Below are 20,661 nucleotides of genomic sequence, written 5' to 3' on the forward strand. Positions count from 1 at the left end.
TGATGACGAACTCGCGACTACAAATGATGTGGAACCATTTTTCGGCAATTATCTCTGTCATTGGTCATAATAAAATGGGAAACTTTATTCGTTTATATTTTTGGCGGAAATAGATAGCATCCTTGTGAGTCATCGGATAACTCTTGAAATTAAGAAGAAATATTGTTTCGTTGATAAGGTGGATGACTGTACTAAGTTTATGTTGCGATATTTCTATATTCAACAAGATTTCTGAAAAAGGATCCGATAAAATAAAATGACGTCATGTAAATGACGTCAGAGGTTTTAGTTCCAGTTGTTTGAAAATAAAAAATTCAAATTATTCGCAGGAAAATGTTGCAATGTTCATATGGCGAATATCAACGACTCGTCAATTTTTCGTTTCTCCTAAGCGGATGTCTTCGATGTTCGATATCAACACGATTTTCAATCTTCGTCCCTTGTTAATTAAAATGAGCTTTGGAGCTGTGTGCAAGCGACGCTAGTGCATGAATATTGTCGCGAATGTCGAACCGTAATTTCCGAATAATCTCTAGCAAGCAATGTCGCCAAAAACCACATTGTAGAAGAAAGAAAAGAACGGTTAATAAACCTAAACAAGAAAATATATAAGTTACCTAACAAACATATTAGATTAATAAGATAATAAAATAAAATAAATCTTAGTTTAAATTTTATTCGACTAATTTTATTTATAAAAATAAGAATTTACATAAACAACCGTAGTATCAAGGGTAAAGAACCAAAGATAACAGAAACTAATTTTTAACTATGAGTAATCGTGATTCTTTTTATATGAAAAGTTATCTGTGTCATATAAATATTTATGAAAAACGTAGATCACGTTTTCCGTGAAAAGAACAAAGTACATTTGTTGCAACGTATTTTTTGTATATACAGAAATGTATATGTGTTAGCGACAAAACCAACAAAGAATTTGGTCTTTCTTCGCGTGGCGCAACATCGGGGAAGAGAAAGATTCTTCATTGCAACTTCGAATGAAACGCGAAAAGGAAAATCGCTCCTTCAGATCGAAGGATTTGTTTCGTTTTCCCTTCAAAAGTCGAGGAGGATGCACTCGTGCGAAACATATTCGTCTTTGAACACCGAGTATTTGTTGTGTGGAAAAGCGCACGGGTATTCGAATTTGAACGCGATAAAAGCTACTGAAAAGACCAAAGAACATTTCGATAACGAGTTCCTTTCGTATCGATTGTATGCTGGAAGCTGACTAGTAAAATCTGATTTGTTTCATATAATTCCCGTTACTTTTATTGATCAGATTTATAAAAGATACGCAAACTAACAGTCTATAATCTATAAAAAAAAACACAACAGTTCATACATTCATATATTTCAAATAAGTGACTTCGAATCAATCATTTAACGCGAAGGATAGAACATGCGTCAAGGTAATCCAGATAAAAGCTATCGGAAAAATATGCGATGTGAACAAAGAAAGTTTTATCCATACATTCAAATCGTTAAAAAAAAGCATATATATTAGCAAATGTGTATAATTTAAAAAAAAGTTAACAATTTTTAAATCTTCAGAAATCATTCGTTCTAACCCTATAAAACTTCCATAAAATACTAGGAATTTTTTATTCTCATCGCTCTCGTAATTTTAGTGTCAATAAAATTATCAATTTTCATATATTCCAAATTTTCTAAATAACGACCTTCATGACACAAAATTGTATTAAAGAGATCTCGTTCACCCTTCGACGAGCCTTATCTCTCCGAAAAAAACTTCCCTTTCAATAGAAAGCAGTAAGAAACACGAGACAAACCCAATTAGCAAAACAGTTTGAATTACGAAGAGCAACAAGTCCGGAAAGTGTCTTTGATTACTCTGGTGCATCGAGGCTAAGGGGCGAAACGCAAGCGACTGATTTTCTGAGAACATCTTATATCGTATTATCACTCGTCAACAATATCGAATTTCAGTGGATCGGTTTACGAAGGCCAGTGGCAGAATGGGAAACGCCATGGTCTGGGCATGGAGACCCGTGGACGGTGGATTTATCGCGGCGAATGGTCTCAAGGATTCAAGGGTCGATACGGTGTCAGACAATCGACCACGTCCACGGCGAGGTACGAGGGCACGTGGGCGAGTGGACTTCAGGATGGATACGGTTCAGAGACCTACGCGGACAGCGGTGAGTTCTACTTTAATCGTGCTTTTATATTGAAACAACGCTGGTTTTTCGCTCCTTCTACGTGCATTTTGTGCATCGTACGTGGGCGGAGATATCAAGTGTGGTATATTAAAAAGGGCTGAATGGGATACGTTGTTTATATAGATCATTTCTTATTGTAATTTTTCTGTGGTACTTTATGCCGCGAAGCATGCTATTTTAAAAGCAATTCAAAGAAGGCTTGATAAATATTTGAGAGATAAATAATTAATGTAAGAAGGACTCATTATTTTAATGGGATTATTAATAATGGAATGAAGAACGAATAGAGTAGCACTACATGGCAAGTGCAAAGTTTGAAAATTATAATTTAAAAAAAATAAAAGACTAGAAAATTAATTACAATTTCTGTACAAAGTTGTACATTTTTCGAGCATACAGGAGGCAGCGAATTATTCGTTGTCTGACACGATACGAACAGAATCTCCCGCCGCTTGAAAGAAGTTCAGGCGAAATGCAAAATAATACGAACCATTGGAGAACGCGGTAGGGAAGGTTGACGCGTAATACGAACGAAATAAAGCTGTCAGAAACAGATCAAAGGATACGGCGTATCCTGGGTGTCGAAGCAACTCGTGGAAATCTGCGTCAACTCCAAGTGACAGGCCACGTGTCCGGGACTGATCTCGATGCGAATTAATCGGCTCGAAGCTGTCGATTCCTCGACGAACTTTGATCCCACTTAACCGATGAGAATCGCTATTCGAATTTTTTGCGTTTAATCCTGTAGTTATTAATAAGTGCTTTAATTACTAATCTGTCTGTAAGAGACGTAGTCTCTTTTTCGCACGAAATTTGGAACATTGCCAATTTGGCGGTATGGCCAACACGACCATCTTTATGACTAGCTTTTCCATTGCTTTAATAATCAATAAACATAGATATTCGTTCGATTTCGTATCAAATAATTTGATATTTTATTTATTAATCTAAATTCGGCGAAGAAAATCTTTGAGATTGAAGACAAATTTCCTATGGATATTTTATACCGTCCTTTTGCTAGATGAGTGATTTATCTAAAAAATTGTCAGTTTTGAAATATTTACAGAAGTTGTTTCTACGTGTCAAAAAATCGAACTGTTTATTAGGATGGCAATGTTATAATTATATAATAAAATATTATAGCATTTATTATATATATGTAACTCACACTACACAAGAATTTTACATGTTTCTTGATTAAGAAGGAATTTTCTTTAATTACGTCACTCTTTTATCAAAAGATGATAATGTGAAATAAATGACAACGATATTAAGATTATTATAACGATTTAAGTTCTTAATGAAGTTGTGCATGCTTGAAGAAAGACAGTAATTTCATGGGATAGAAATAAATAAGTAAACGTTCGCATTAATTAACGTCGCGTGTCGACGAGTTGCGTGCGATGATAGTGCGTGTCGCGTTACCAGCTATATATCTGGAATCCTATAATTCTAACCTTCGAAGGTATTTCCCTTCGTAGGCGTCGTGCGGTGGTTTTAAGGTCACGTGCTAACGAAATCAGACATAAACTTCCACTAATTCAACAAACACCTGACCTACAATTAATCCGAACTACCCCATTCTCAGTACTTAACTCGTTCGAAGTCGAATTTGTTCCGTTTATGTAGAGAAATGAAATAAGCGACAAGGTTTCGGAGGTGAAAAATACATGTTTTAGATTTTAGATGATTTCAGTTCTACGCAAGGAATGAAAGAATACATGTGTCATTGATTCCTAAACTAATCTGTGATGACACACTGTATGCATCATATGCATAAAACTTTGCTTTAATCTTTACGTAACATCGTCTATTGCTTCGTTTCAGTAACGTATTTCCCCAGATAGCTTTTTAAAAATATGTTTTTAATACTAGCTGATAATAAAAATTTCTTTTAGAAACCTGTGTTATTGGCTGTTTTTATCAGTAATGCGTCACCGACTTCAAACAGATTAAGCCTTATATTCCATCTCTATGCTTTCTTTCATACGTCATTGCGCCGATTAATCTCGTGATACGAGTATCTTTCCGCAAAAGAATCGTAATTTCAATGCGACTCTGATCCCTCGAGAGGAAATCGGGATTTCCATTCGCTCGACTTGTCAATCGAAATTTCTCCGGTGTCCCCGAAGCAATTTTAACCTTATTCGTAGACCAGGGTGAGAAAACAGCACGGGATGATGTGTGAGAAAAGACACGAAAACAACGTGGAAACGGTGCGAAGTCACAGTTGGAATAAAAATCAGAGTTCCTTTCCGCGTTTCCGACGGGTTTATTTAATATCCATCGTGTAGCATTTCTGCAATCCATAGTGCAAAGTGACGGTCAGTGGTCCACAACGGATCGTAAAGCAACTTTTAGATTGGCCGCGATAAAATCGTGTGACTCACACTCCAACTATTTTCCCTGGCCGTTATAGCATTTCGAGCGAGTCCACGAATCGACCCCGATTTGCGTACGCACACGTACGGGAAACACTGTCGTGACTCTAGAAAAGGAAAAGAAATAAATCCAGGCGATCTATAGCTGTAGGAAAGACAAGCGTCGTCGACGATGTGGATATGAGCTAGCGAGTGGGAAGGAAAAAGTGTCAGAGGGATAGCGTGTCATCGATTTTATGTAACCTATGTTAGTGAAACGTGAAATTTGGACGTTCACCTCTCGAGTATAATATATGACTCGCTAGGAGAGTCGATAGTGCGTTTTTTATCTTGTATCGATAAAATGTCAAGTCGTCGTTTGGTCGTATAACGTATCGTATAAGGAAGTGTTATCACAAAGTTTCGGGTTAGGTTTGCTGTGTTAATAGAAAATAGAGGTTCAAAGGAAATGATTAAGTAACTAAACGAAGTACAAAATTTTAAAAATGAAATGACAAATAGACTCTAGATGTTTATGCAAATTCGTAGCTTTATGAGTAACTCCGATAAAAAAAAAAGTTTCACCCTGTAAATCAATATTTTGTGTATTTTTGTGTATCATGTACTTTCTGTACATTCTTGCGGCCAAAAATTTCCAATAAATACATAAACATCCGTAGTCTAATTATAAGTCACGGTGAATCATATTCACTCAACATCGATGAAAATTTATCCTTGAAAAACGTTGAATTCGACACTCTAACTTATTTTTATACACTTTGAAGACATTAAATAGACACGTATGAAACATTTTTGTCAATTTAGTATTCTATATGGTAATATCGGCAATATTATAATTTTTATATAAAATTGTTTTTAATATTAAACTTTTACTCGATAAAATAACACTTCGTGGAAAAGTATTTAATACTTGTTCTAAATAATCGATAGGAACCACGCATAATGTATCCACACTCCGATCGAAATAAAATGGAACCATGTTAAGTATTATTTTGGTTGACCTCGTGTTCGGAACGAATGAAAGCTACTATAGAAAGGATTTGGACAAATCGATACCACCAAGCAACTCCCCGGTGCCAATGATTCCATCATTTTAGAATCTCCAGACTTGGAAACAACGAAAACAATGTTGCCTTCGATGATCATTTTCTTCCTTTTAATCGCTCCACGGAGATAACTTCGTTATTTTTATTTTATTCGATCAACAAAATCCATCATCCTCTTGTACCACTGTCTGACCTTCGGCCCTCGTCGTAAGAGAAGGATCGCCAGCGGGAAATAAACGAGTAAATTGCGATTGATCGAATCTTCTGTTCCAATATGTCGTCGATCGGCACATCTGTTTTGTCATCCCGTCCTTCGATCAACCCCTATCCATCTATAGAAACTATTTTCACGGTGGTGGAGAACAAAATATTCGTCTGTATCAAGAAAAAGGAAAGAAACATAGAAAATATTATATAAGGCGTGGTGCAAAAAATTCGATAATATTTTATGGAATTTTTTCATTTAAGGCACCGAGACACCGAGAAAACCTAGTTTCAAAAAAAAAAAAAAGGTTTTACTAATAATATTAATTCAATTGAGAACTTTGATAAACGCATAGTTTTTACGTATTGTTTGAAAACCAAGACCAAGTTAATTACAAATGAACATTTAACAGATCATACCATGTTTTTCCTTTTATTTGTGAATATTGCTCGATCAGTGACAAAATATTAATTTCGATTCTAACGAGAATTTCATAATAATATTGTTTGATAGGATTTGATGAAACGTTACTAAAACGGATAACCGAATGTTGGAAGGAAATTGTTGCGCTACTTAGAGGGTATTACATTGTTGGCTTAATATTCAGGAATCGATCGATAGTGATACAAAGCATCGACATACTGTTCAGGATTACTCCTGAAAATAATGATACCCGTGGATAACGAACTACGAAATTACATGGGGAAACCATCGCGAAATCTTGGATCAACTTTTACCAGATATAATTACAATCTCGAAGGAAGAACCGTATTCGTTAACAAACACATAATGAAATATATGACATACAATTTACAGAAGTCCTTAGATAACAAAAACCTTCAACCACAAAACATATCTTTTGCTTACTCAGACTGTTGAACCTTATTACACAATTGAGCTAAATTAGTTGCCCTTTTTAGTTGAAATGCTTTGTTTAACATTTTTCAATTTTCAAGATATCTTGAAATATTAAGAATTCTCCAGATTTGTTATCTTTCTGATCGTTTAAAGTCAGCGACAAGAATAATCGGCGATACTTGCGCGACTTTTCTGTAACTATCAGTAAAGAAAATCGTAAAAAGGAATAGTCGGTTGCTCCACTTTTTAATCACCCTGTATATTAATTTCACTTCGAACGTGAACGGAAGAACGGAAGAATGAAAACAATCGCGGCAAGGGAAGAACAATAAGACCGAGTTCGAAAGAAAAACAAGAACTAGAAGGAAGGAAGGATGGAAAGAAGCAATTTGGAAGGAAGAGATGAAATATCGGGGCGTGAGGGAAAAGTAGAGAAGAAGGCACGGCGAGAGTCGTGAAAGGGTGAAAATGAGAAAAGAAGGAAAACGAGAAAATATGAGGATTTAGAAAAGAGGCGAGGGAGCTGAGACAGAAGTTGGAGGGAGAGAAAGGAACGCGCCAGTGGTGCGGATAAGTTTTATTGCGTTTCATTTCGCCTGCCGCACTTGAGCGCTTTATTTAGAGCCAAACGAGCCAGCTGCCCGCGTTTTCTGATCTCACGGCGCCCTCCTGTCAAGGAAGAAACGCGGACGATGATGTATGCTCGCCCTGTAAAATCATTACTTAACCCATTAGCCGCCGAACAGTGAAATAACGTGTGTAAGTTGTGTAAGTGCAATCTCAGTAAGGAATACCTATACATATTTAAGCCTTTAACTTACTCATAATGTATCTTTACTTTTCGCTAAGTGTACGTTTGCAATAAACGGCTTGTAATTATTATTACATCTTCAGATTGGTTTTAAATTCTATCGTTGTATCATCCATGATAGTCGTATACCATTATAGTACGAATGAAAATTCAAAAAGTTTCGTATAAACATATAATACATTCAGACAAATTTTCTATGAATAATATTTATGAATAATATACTAGAATGTTCTATAAATATTGAAAATTGTCACTGTATTTCTGCCAAAATTAGGTAAAAAAGGACGCTGTTTCGTCTGCTTAATGGATTAAGAATTACTCGGGCAACCAATGTCGTAATTCTTATGAGAATTCACGCGAGAAATATCATGATTGCGTTCATCTTCTGGACGTTCCTCTTCTCGTGGATGTTTCTTCTGCCTGTCATACATTCGAGAAAGTTTCTTAGCCATGCATGACAAGGGGCGTACAAAAGGTGACACGTTTTTGAAAATTATATTACGCAAGCAGTCTGATCTAAAAAAAAACGTTTCTGTGTTTTCCGGGCTCGTCAAAGAAACGCTAAACGATGTTGTACGCGCCGTTCGAACCTTTTGGATTTTCTTTTTTCTTGTCCTGTTTATTTTCATTACAGTTACACGCCATGCGGTATTTCGAGTGATTAAAGGGACTTTCGTGGAACAGCTTCTGGAGCAAAGTTACTAGCAACAAATTTAAGACCATCAGTTTTGATGACTTATCTTTCCAGCATGACTGGCGAACATGTCTAAATGTCGGGGAAAATGCTTTTGTAACCGTAAGATTTTAAAACAGGAAGCTAATGTTCCTAACATTGTAAAGATCAGTAGAAACTACATTAATCGAATATTTTTTATTACTTTTCATTAATTAACAATAATGAAATCAATACATATTTTTTATGGTTTTACGAAGAGGATATACTGCGCTAAAAGAAGACCAGTTTCACAATCCACAAAAATTTTCTTGAAACATTGCAAGTCTTTTCGTTTGTTGAAATAAGAGCAAGAGGGAGACAGAAAAATTCACAGTAACAGAGAATGAGCCAAGGATAATGCCGGTAGAACCAATAATCTAGAGATCATTACCGATTGTCGTTACGATAAGAACATACGAGACAAACGTAAATGTAGCTGGAAGATTTAAAAGGACGTGTTCACTTTGTGCCTGTTGTCTCGTTTACGACACCATTGAAGCTAACGTAGCTCGTAAACCAAGGAAACTGAACTGCTGGATCGTTGCACGGAATACGAAATGCCCGGTGAACATTTTAAATTCCATCGAAACACGTTTAATTAGCACGTGCACCAATGTCTCGTGACGTCTCACGGAATCAACGAGCCGAGAAAACTCATCGTGCGACCAATTCCGGCCGAATGATCGTGCTATTTTCGCGTGTACTGCACGCACGTCCGAGATGACGTGACTGTGCCAGGCCGCTTCTTATTCGAGTCGCGTCGCGAATACGATGCTTTGTAGGCGAAATTCTCGAAATTGACGATCGGCGTGCCGCTTTTGGCAATTAGGAATCATGGATGCGTAGGTGGAGCTTTGTGACGAATTCCCTTCGTTACAGTGGTACACCGTTTCCCTTTTAAATAGAGGAATCTGGTGTGAATAATTCTTTAATTTTAGAAATTTTAGGTAATTCCAGTATGGTTGGTCCATAGCTTTTGACAATCAACTGAGTCAACGATTATTCTTGCGTATGGGAAAATTCATTACAGTTTCGGTGCATTGAAATGTTATTTTCAAATCGAGAACAGCGGAACAATTTTTAGCGGATCTTCGAGATTTATATCTAACTTGAATATGAATGGTTCTATCTAGAATTTTTTAGACGATTCAGCTGATTGACATATCTACAGCTCCTGACGATTGAAAAATATAGAAAATTAAAGAAAGACAGGTTAAAATTGGACAAGAAAAATTTAGAATAAATTTTACTCGACCGAACCGAAGACAATTAACCGGCCATCCATCCCATAGGTCCATACCTGTTACAAGCTCGCTATTTTCCTGCGCTTTGGTCCTCGTTCGTGCGCATAACCAAATTAACGGTTGAATAACTGTGTCTCTTTCTCTATCCATCTCTTTTCGTAACCATTCGAACGTTTAGATCCGCGAACCGTTCGAATGATTGATTACACGCCCGAGGATTGCTGACTTAAAAGATCATTAAAAGATCGATGGAAATCTGCGATGCAGCTGTGCAATGTAACACAAAAACACGCGCAAACACCGAGAAAATACGTCACGGTATATTCCAAATACACGTGCGCGTGTAACACGAAAATCTCAGCCAAGTTTGGCCTCGGAAAAGGTGCTGAATTACCAGAGGAAGATACGCAGAAAGTTTCTATTCTGCGTGCTGATACGGCCGATAACAATAGAAGCAGTTGTTTCTACTTTTGGATCTTTCTTCCACAATGCACCGGATCAAACCTTTTCACAGTTTATACGTAGCTTCATCCGATTAAACGAGATATAGCAGGTTTACGGAAGATCGCAAATATTCTGACGAAGTAGGAAATAATTTTATTGTAAATAAATAAAGAATTATTAAAATAATGATTAATACGAATTTCTGTGGATGTTTGTCGTTGATAGAAATTCATAATTATATGAAAACAAGTAAAAAAGGAGGAATATGAATAGAGTTTTGTTTCATCTATGGATTTAATATTATAACGAAAATACTACACTCTGAATGCTTCATATACTTTTTAATATTCTGCGCATACCTTCAAATTTGTCGGAAATGCGTAAAAATCCTCAATCTAAATATTAGTATTTCTTGAAATTCACGCTTTCAAAGTCGTTGATTACAAAGCCACGAAGCAAAATAAGTAAAATGAAGAAAATAATTCCACGTCGAATTGTATCCAAGCACCAGCTGTGTAAAGGCGCGTGCATAGAGTGTGAAATGTGGAAGCGCATGTGTGTGCAAACCGCGTGGAGAAGGACAAGATCGTGCAAATATCATGATTATACTTACCATAGCATCCGTTAGACGCGCTCCACCTTTAAAGCAATCCATGCAGACCGCGTTGATTCACCCTCCTGTTTGAACCTTTTGATTGTTGATCAATGGTATCGATCATTTTCTCGAGTATTGAATAATTGCACGATATTACGATGTTAAAAGAGAACGTGAGGGGAAAAAAGATCAAGCAAATGAACGAGGTCTTTCACGTTTCTCGACCGGATCCCAACAATATTTCTTTCTTCTTTTCTAATGGAAGAAAAGGAAAACGAAACTAAAGAAAGATCACTGAATAAAAATTCAATAGACGAAGAAGTCTAGAGGGTGTCCAATTTACATAACAATTTGCACAGGGAATTAATTCGAGGAGGTTCTGTTGTCCCTTTACACGTGGGACCAGCAGTCGTGGAAACCGTATGAACGGAAGAAGCGCGGTTCGCGTTAAAAGGTGATTTCTCGCCGAGATAAAACGCTAGTGATTTGTTTTGTCTGCTTCTCTCTCTCTCTCTCTCTCTCTCCCGCCTCCGTGATAACGGTGGAAATTAATCAAAGAGCAACGTTTACAAGCGATTACGATATAACCAGTAGGATTTCATAAGCGAAAATGAGAAAAAAGCATATTTAATGGAAACGAAAGAAAGAAAGTGCAGAAAAATCAGACATATACAGAGTGTTAAAAGAGATATACATGTGGTGTGAATTTGAATATCAAAGCAATGAAGAAAATTTATGTAGTAATAAATGACATTTAATATCTACCAATCTAATAATTTTACGCTAGAAATACATTGATAGCCGTATAGAATGATAATGGATATCTAGAATTGTCTTGATGTCTAAAATCACACCACATAAATGTTACCTACTTTTTTTAGCGCATTGTAGAAGAGCATTTTTTCACGCACCGATTACCGAGATACCTTTCCTGTTTTTTGTATACGATTCTTATCGCCTCTCGTTGAAACCGTGAGAGCTCTCACAGAGATTATCCCGTAATCAGCGAAGTTAGGAGTGGAGAATGGCAAGAGGAACGATCCTACAAGTCTTTCAGTAAAGAAAACACGGTGATGCGAGGACGGCTTGATTTCACGGTGCTGGAAAAGCGATTTTGAATGAACTACCCCGGCCATTCGCGTGCGCTCGTTGTTTCTTATTTTCAGAAACAGACGATTCACAGCGAACAAGAGACGTCTTGTCTTTTCAAGATTAAAGGAAACGAAATAGAGTTTTTTCGCTCGTGATTCTTTCTTTGGTCGAACGAGATCCATCGGAGTTTCCTCGGTAAAGTAACAAGTTGAGCAGAAACAAAGGAAGTAGAATAGGATCTTAGTCGGGCACAGAGAAACACAAGACGTTTCCGCGGCCAGAACCGGGAATGCGAAACGATACATATCGATGATTCGATAAACATCCAAGTTTCTATCTTTGAACGGCGATATAACTTGATTAACCGACATGCACCGATGTTAAAATATCGAACTTGTATCCCTAAAACGAGCCCAGAACAAAGGAATTTTACGATGGCGCTTAAAACTTTCCTCCCTTTCATTACGCTCGTAATATCTAACGGGCGAGGATTAGGATAAGGAAAACACAATCTTTGTGCGCGACGGAATTTTAATTTCTTCAGATTGATAATAATTAATTCGGAAATTTATCTGAGAGCAGAGTTACGATGCTAAATATTAAAGAGGAAATAGGTCCAGTATACAGAATGTTTCGGTAATCGTGAAATTCTGTCTTACCAGGAACTCGTTTTACAAATTGAAATGTAAGCAAAACCAGTAAATAAACGGAAATTTTATCTAAAGAGGCATAAAATTAATATCTACCGCTGATATGTACTTAGATAGCACAGAAACTGATAAGAAATCAATATTAGGTATGATATTAACGTTACTTGTAGACAGGGTGTGGCCTGTATCGAAATCTGTATTCGTCTATGACGTAGTTAAGTACAGGTATATTCAAAGAATATTCTTAACATTCGACCTTTTCGAAAATAAAGTCTCATGTAAGAATTTTCCATTTATTTTTTAACTTTCATTTTCCAGAACCATCCTCATCTTGATTGTACCTCGATTATTTGCACACCCTATATAGTAAGATTTCCAACACACGAAACAACGCGAAACACAATCTTTTAGTTAAGAATAAGGGGGGGGGAAAGGTTCGATTAATTAAAGTTCGTGTACTTCAGGGACACGATTCATTACGCGAGGATCACGATCACAGACTGACCGAATATCTCGTAAGCATTCCCTCGTTTCCCGTAGTTCATAAATATTGAACGACTGCTGCTGCACACCCTCGAACAAGAACGTCGTTCGTTTAAATAATGGATGCTTGCTCGACGTTACGAAAGAGGGAAAGTCAAAGATACGAAGAAACGAGTGTCTCTCTTGTAAGAGAGCTTGGTTTCCGTGATGTTCGCGTGATGAATGCGAATTTCTGCGTCTAACGAATTAAGCCCAGCGTCTGGTTCTGATCGATCTACCTATCGAGAAATTATTTCGGGTCGTTCGACCTGGGATTCTTTTTCTGCTTACATATCGCCCCTCGATCAAAGGTATCTTTTAGTATTTTCAGAGCTGTTATACGATTAAAATAATATTGTTAGTAATATTTTTCAAGCGAGCTTATTTGACGAAAAATTGTAAGATTATATTATATAGATTAAAGAAACCTATAACTTGTTAATTCATTAACATTGATATTTAATAGTGATCTAATTTATATATATAATTACAATAATTACAGTATAATTATATATAAGTTATATATAATAATTACAGTTACAGTTACGATAATTCATTAATTATATTGTAAAATAAAGATTGATCTGGATGCTCCTTTCGGACAATTAACTTCCAGGCTTTCGATACCTCGATAACTCGATACCTATAAGCTACGCGTTCAATCGTGTCTGATCATTGACGTCTTGTTCCACTGGCGCTGAGCGAAATCTTTACGAATAAATATGATCTGAAGGATCGTTTTGAAACCGGTTTCGTATTGTTGGATATAAACAGAACAGGAAAGAGGAAAGTACGAGGAGCAACAACTAGATATATATCGGACAAGAGTAAGATACTTTTAAATTTAATTTATTCGATGTCTGGACGAATAACGGCGCCCGCCGTGGAATATTTATCGAGTGTTTTCTATTTTCATATCGAACCTCGAGCGATATAGACCGACTCAAAAAAAGTATTTAGATACTTTCATAGGTGTATTATGTGTATTTTAGAAAACATTTTGAGAGAAATTTCATTAGTACCATAACGAAACATAATTATCATGATTATGTTGGCAAAAACATATATAGCAAACATAAAATCATTTACGATAATGTTCGCACATCGTATTTGCGTTCCCTTTGCGACCGACTTCGTTCGTGGCGTATTTAGTCTCAAATTAGCATAGCTATGTCAATTGGGCGGATCCAAAAGTCGACGTGAAAAATGCTTGTCGTGCGGAATAAATGTACCCACTGTGGGGCCGATAAGCGTCATCAGGACGCCTTGAAACACGAGGAACTGCGTCGTGGAGATTTATCGTCGCCAGAATGTATCAGTGGCCTGCTGGTGTTTAATTACCATCCTTAATTAACGGTCGACGCGAGGAATTCACGGAAGATGAAACGACACTATGGGACACCCGGTCGCCCGAGTGAAATTTACTTCATCATTTCTCGTAGTTTTGAAAACATTTCTAATTACCATTCCTTTTTTTAGATTCTTTCCTTTCTTTTGTGTTATTAATGTTATTGGGCTTAAAACAATTCGATAATGTTCATTCCGAATTGTATAGCAAATACAATTATATTAAAAGAAATATACGTTGCACACGTTGCAACATTTCAGCGCATGATTCGCGGCTCGTAAAAGATTCATTAACGGCACTGCAACGGTATTTATATTCTCATTCGCAATAATTTGTAAAGTAGTACGGTGATTAAGGCTAGAAAAAGTAGAATGGATAATAAATAGCTCCGAGAAGATCAGGACACCGTGTCGTAAATTAATACATCGTTTATTTTTTGTGAGCGTTAATAATACACTTTTTTATTCGTGTAGCATGGCAGATTTTAAACGAGAATGAAAAATCCACTACGGCTCCGTCGGATTCCTCGTTGAGCATTAGTTACCGGCTACGTTATTCTGATCGCAACGCGCACGTCATTTGGCAACACGAGTGATACCGCGGTACTCGTACAACAATGTTATAAATTTACGTCACGAGGATTACATAAATATTTACGCGTTCCTTAGATTATCGGGACGTGTATGACGGTCTAATAATAATATCGATACGTTCTAATAACGGTTTACTTCGATTCCCCCATTAAAGAATCGCGTACCGGTTGCAAATTGTGACTAGAAACGGCGAGAAACCATCGGAAGCTGCCAGCCAGCGTTCATTTTTATTTTCAACACAAACTTTCGTCAATGAACGCGCGCCGGAGCCATCGCTAAAATTAGAAACAATGTATTTCATGGCTGTCGATCGGCCGTCGGGCGCAAAGTATTTAAAAATCTTATCGTTTCGAAGAAGCCTTAATGGTAGCCAACCAGAGATATTTTCGTTCGTTTTATTTTCTAACGTTTATAGAACGTTTACAGTGACAGAAGACATGGCCATGTACGCGTGGCTGATTTTATAGACTCTCCTCTACGCATATAACGTACGGTATAGTTTAACGTTATATACAAGTCTCTCTCGTGTTTGCCAGCGAACCGAGCTTCCGTGGTAACCTCTTATTACAAAATTCCCTATCTCACGAAGAAACGAGAGCTCGAAATAACAATTCTCTCAAGCAATAACCAGCAAACGTCGTTCAACGCTTGCCAACAGAATTCTAAACAGAAGCTTCCCTTGTCTTTTATATCTTCCTTTACACCATTCTCGTTTCCGATCGTCCGTTCTTCGCGGTCAAAGAAACGCTGACGAAGTTTAAGACTTCGAACTCTAGGAGATCCATCAAAATTCCGGCTGTTTCAAAGAAAATCAAACAAAATACGATTAGCCGACTCGGCGCGAAGCAGCTAGATCGTACGTTTGGCATATTCCTTCCACCTTGATCTCCCCACCAGCGGTCACTTCTACCCCCAGACCTGACCGTTTTAAGCTTCTTGATCGAGTTAAGGCACTCTCCAAACGCCATTCCATTTCTCTCGTGGCACGTGGCCGACGCATTTATTTATAAATACCAATGCTACCGCACACAGCTGTCCGTGATTGTACGCGTTTGTATAACTGGACTAGAACAACGTGTGTATGTATGTGTGAAGATTATGCGTAAGCTCAGGATGCTCGATCTTTGTCGTATAAGAAGAAGAAGACCGGGTTGACTCGCTATCAATTCACAAACGTTCACGTTGCTAATAGAGTTCTTGAACCTACCACGCCCCGTCAATATATCGCGCGCGACTTTCACCAAGCTTTGACCTTCTGTCGCGACTTCAAACGTACTCCCAAGAAAACTTTAAGGCAGGTCGAATATTCGTAGAATGTCATGAACGTCCCGTGTTCGAGCGCCGTCGAGGAACAGCGCGAAGAAATTACGAGGGCTCCCCGCACGGTGTTTAGCAAGTATATATGAAAATGCTTCTATATTTGACAAGAGAAATCTCTGGCATTTTAAATAGGAACGGCACGTTTGTTGGTCAGAGTCGATTATACTCACGGAAGCGTTAATGTTGCAGCGACAAATGGCGAACGACCGATCGGTGTAAACACTTGTTGCGAATCGATTGTTCCGTGCCGCGCTCGTTAATCGCGTTCGCGTAACGAATTTGACTCTTGAAATTCGAGTTTCGTTCCGCGATATTCGAGTTTTCAGCAGGATATTGTAACATTCTATGCGACAGTGATCGTTCAATTTGTCTAGGTAAATCCTAGTTTTCACAAATCTTTCTATTTTCTATTGTAACGTACCGATGGAATTAACACAGTATACATTTAAATTATCTGTTAAATGAATTACCATCAATATGGAGTAGATTTACCGTAATACATTAGGGATTGATAGTTTTAGCAATCAAAAGTGGACTCGCGTAATATTGTAATTAAGCTATATCCTGCAAAAAATGAGTATACCGATACTTTCTAACGACAATGTATACCTAGAAATAGTCCCTCGTTAGGCAAAGCTCAATGCTCGCCAAACGACCCTCGAGATCCATCGAAGAGGAAACGATGACAGAAGAACAACGGATCCGTCCGTCAGTTACAACCCCCGGAGGACTTAGCCGACTCACGATGCAATTAGCTATCGTCGCAGGAGGAGCTCGTTTGCGCGACGAAGTCGAGCCATTCATCGAGGGCAGTTCGGCTGCCTCGTCCCGGTTCACAAAGAAGGGAACGATTCACGCGTGGATAACGAAAGCTCGTATCCGCTTTTTCTTCCTTTGTTCTGTGTAGTTTTTCTCTAGTGAGCGTGTCGCAACCCTTCGATGCTCGCACGGCGTGCAAAGCCTCTCCCGTTTAACATCATAACGGCGGATTGCCTGTCGTTGATAAAACAGGCGTCACCTACTTTGTAAACTGCCGTCATTTCCGTTTTTCGAACGCCTTGCGTCACGGTTTGTTGCGTGCCCGTGCGAAAGTAATCGTCCACCCGAGGAGAGTATGTCCGTTACAGTTTTAGACGCGGCTCCTTTTTATGCGGACAATCTTCTATTTTTTTTTTCCTCCGCCGCTTTACGCCTCCGCCTCCCTCGCATAATAGCTCACACGACTACACATGCGCTCTGTCGTCGTACTTAATTAATAGGTTTCAAATAGACTGACCTTCCTTCCGATACACGATTCACCGCGATAACGTCGGTAGATGGAAATAACCGAGATTCGATGGTCTAATTTTGCTTTTATTTGGCCGCTTCTCGATCGCCTAACGGCCACGAACCGCCAACGGTGAATAGTTTCGAATAAATACAGCCGTACGCGAGTCGAATGATTTAGCGCCGATCGAGGAAGCAGACCATATGGGACTATTTCCACTAATCTATCGTGCGAAATGTAGCGTAGGATTTTTGAAAAATTTTAACGATTATATAGAAATGGCAGCGATTTGAGGAAAAACGAATCAACCATAAACGTTACGAAAATATCAAATAATCGAGATATAAGAAACAATTAATAACGAGCTATTTCCACCTTATTTATAGAAAATATCATTCAATTACATCAGGTCTGAGTAATTGTATAATTTGATATTTCTGATACCAAATAAAACTAAAAGAGTAGTCGAAGATACGAAAGTCAAGACTTGTTAGAATTCCATGAAAGCTTGAAACACGACTGCGAGAACGTATGAAAAAGCGAGGTCAGGTACAAAATCCGATCTGACAATCGGGGCTAGGTACGCTATAGCGTTGTACGTTCAGGTATCGTTCGAAAGAAACAAACAGATGAGAACGACAGGCTTGTGGGGTGGTTAGTGACGATCTGGTGGAGGCTGCGGACCGAAATACACTCGCATGGCCAATTCTTACTAGCACAGACGCGATTTTCATTGCACGTGCAACCAACCACCATCTTAGATGGTGGCCGCGCTATTTCAGGCGGGCCAGGCAGTGCCATGTAGCGAAACAGGATCGTACACCGACTTTTGTTTACCCGTAGACAACGAAATCTCTTCGAAGAATCTCGTTTTTATCGTAATATCCATCACGATCGTGTAAATCGCTATCGATACATGGCCGAATATAATGTTCGTCTGTTGGGTGAACTGGCATCAATTTTTAATAATTTTGAGGTTGAAAATAAAGAGAGCGAGGTTCGAGAATGGAAAAAAGGCAGACCACTAGCGATCAATTTTTCAGCGGCGAAATTCACCGATGATTATTTTAGCGCGAGATACCCGGCCGTTCCCTATCATGCCTGTGTCGAATGAAAGTTTGCGTGGCTCGATGGCCGCGATACTTCATGCACGACAGATATAAGCCAGAAAGGGTCTTCACCCTCGTAATCTATACGGAACAGGTTGGAACTCTCCTGCTCGCATGAGGAAACCGAGTAAATAGAGAACACGCTCGTAGTTGGAACTGTTGGAAGTCGTTTGATAAATAGAGGAACGACCCCGTAGTAAACGTTTTTAGGGACAATCAACCGGCGAACATCGACGCGTGTTTTAACCTTACACGTGCCTACGCGGTCACGTGCCTCTCAGCGCCAATTAAATCGCAGGCAGTTTGCCCTCCATAGATATCGCGAAATATGGGGTAATGTTTGGGTAACAAAAATAACATTCCACCGCTAAAAGGATAAAATCAGAAGTTCTGTAATCGCGTGTATGAAGTTGTATTTATCGCGAACGAATTTTTTTAAATATAAACGTCGGAGCTTCTTTACGTTAGAACTACCTGGGCAATCCAAATGACCAATAGACCATCTTCTTGGGCAATGGACACATAAGGTTGAATGGTAAATTGAATAAATTGCGTGGTAAGTTTTAGTTCTAGTTTTGTGATATTAGCTACGTTTGAAATGATAATTATAATGGTTCTTAAGGAATTTCAATCTTCTTATATTAATAAAATAAAGAAAAATTTAATAATAATTCAAGTATTTATTTACCTATATATCCTAGAGACTTCTGAATTCGTGATTGTTGATAGAAATTTTGTAGATTTACAATGCTATACTTTTGAGAATTTGAATGATTCTTTTATGAAGAATATAAATAAATCTTGTTTTTTACATCATAATTTTTACATTATATTTATTCGTAAACCTTGTACCAAGGTTGAACTACGGACGAAGAAACGACCTTATCCTTGAAGACCACGCGAGAACGAAACAAACTTAGCCTAATCGAAGAAAACGACACGGATAATGCCTTAAACGAGAGAAGCTCGAGTCGAAACGACAAAGTGGAATAACGGAAAAGCACGAAATTCGACGCTGCTCGAGTTCCATGAAGTGGAGCAAGCGTGTCGTGAAGAGAGGCGAGGGAAAAGCAGACTCGACGGAAATTCAATAACCAGTAAAAGTTTCCGTAACGGAGAGAACGAACGAACAATCTTTCTTTCTTTTTCTGTCTCACCTGCGAAAGATACAAGCGGCTACCAGATGAAACATTGTGAAATTAGAACCTCGACAATAATTAATATAGGTCGTTGTTTAAAAATGACCAATCAATTAAATAGAATCCTCAATAATTAATATGTTGTCTTTTTCTTTACAATTTCGTATTTTTACTACTTACTTGTATATTTGTATAATATTTTAATTTAACGGGCAAAGTTTCTCACCATGTAAGTCATGAAAGTCGTGTCTCGTAACAGCGTCAGTGAAATTTCAAAATGTTTTATACTCAACTCAATCAAATTCAATTAAAAGAAATTTGTGATCTCTACCGTACTACTACGATAAACAATATTTTTTCCACTCGTTCAACCGTAAAAATATCACTTTTCCACGACGAATTCTTCTGCATCGTGAATATTGCAATATTCGCATAAAAATCGTCGACAGAAGGGCACGTTGACGGGACTTTTTGTCCCGAGGCGTTTCCAACAGACGAACAAGAGTTGACCCGAATAGCTGAAACGGTCCACGAAACGTCTCTCGTTGCTACGAGCGATTTTAATCTCGGTCCCGTTGGGATTTCGCAGGACCTGTGCTTAGGATAGGAATATCACGGAAGAAGGCAAGCTAATTTCCATAATTGTGTTAGAATTCGAAATGACGAATGGTCACGATGTTCCTCGGGATAGAGTAAACCTTCTTTGGATTTCCAACTGGGACAAAGGGTAACTAGCTGGAGACGAAGTACGTTTACCGGAGAAGTATAAATGAAATTTGATTAGGGATGCTTAACGGTCTCTAAAAGTCTGTGAAGTTACAATTCGAATAGCGTAGTATTAGTAGTAGTCGGTATTCCGATAAGATTACATGAATTGTTCCATGCAGTTTCGAGATTGATTTACGACAAATTGTCGCAGATATACTCTTACTAGTGTTAAAATTCTTATATACAAATATTAGAACGTTTCTTTGATTTTATATAAGATAAGAAATTGGTTCAAGGGAATGATCAATAATTAGTTAGAATCTTGCGTTTATATGAGATAATGATTTAAAACTTTTCGAAAATCCATTGTAACTGATAATGCTACAGAGATTGATACTATAAAAAGCACAATAATGGACTAACAGTCATAT

At 37.9% G+C, this 20,661-nt stretch overlaps 2 protein-coding genes and 1 long non-coding RNA gene across 7 annotated transcripts in view; 2 read left to right on the forward strand and 1 right to left on the reverse strand.

The window, feature by feature from the left end:
• Window positions 1-20,661, reverse strand: part of LOC100648950 (cytochrome b5) — a 70,337-nt gene that overhangs the window by 18,178 nt on the left and 31,498 nt on the right. Inside the window, exon 2 of one of the 5 annotated variants that reach the window (XM_048409913.1) lies at window positions 10,501-10,737. The exons of the other annotated variants lie outside the window; for them this stretch is intronic. The gene's annotated coding sequence lies outside the window, so the exon portion shown is untranslated. The remainder of the gene's footprint in view (window positions 1-10,500; window positions 10,738-20,661) is intronic. 5 annotated transcript variants of the gene reach the window in all.
• LOC100647906 (junctophilin-1) overlaps window positions 1-20,661 on the forward strand; it is a 45,742-nt gene that overhangs the window by 10,653 nt on the left and 14,428 nt on the right. The window contains exon 3 of the mRNA XM_020865556.2: window positions 1,951-2,162. Within this exon, the coding sequence (XP_020721215.1) occupies window positions 1,951-2,162 (212 nt within the window). The remainder of the gene's footprint in view (window positions 1-1,950; window positions 2,163-20,661) is intronic.
• LOC110119700 lies at window positions 2,169-19,659 on the forward strand. The gene is made up of 3 exons (XR_002308197.2): window positions 2,169-7,441; window positions 7,759-7,959; window positions 8,119-19,659. It is a non-coding gene; the product is annotated as an uncharacterized LOC110119700 (long non-coding RNA).

This window comes from Bombus terrestris, chromosome 11, assembly GCF_910591885.1.
Source record: "Bombus terrestris chromosome 11, iyBomTerr1.2, whole genome shotgun sequence".
Taxonomy (NCBI): domain Eukaryota; kingdom Metazoa; phylum Arthropoda; class Insecta; order Hymenoptera; family Apidae; genus Bombus; species Bombus terrestris.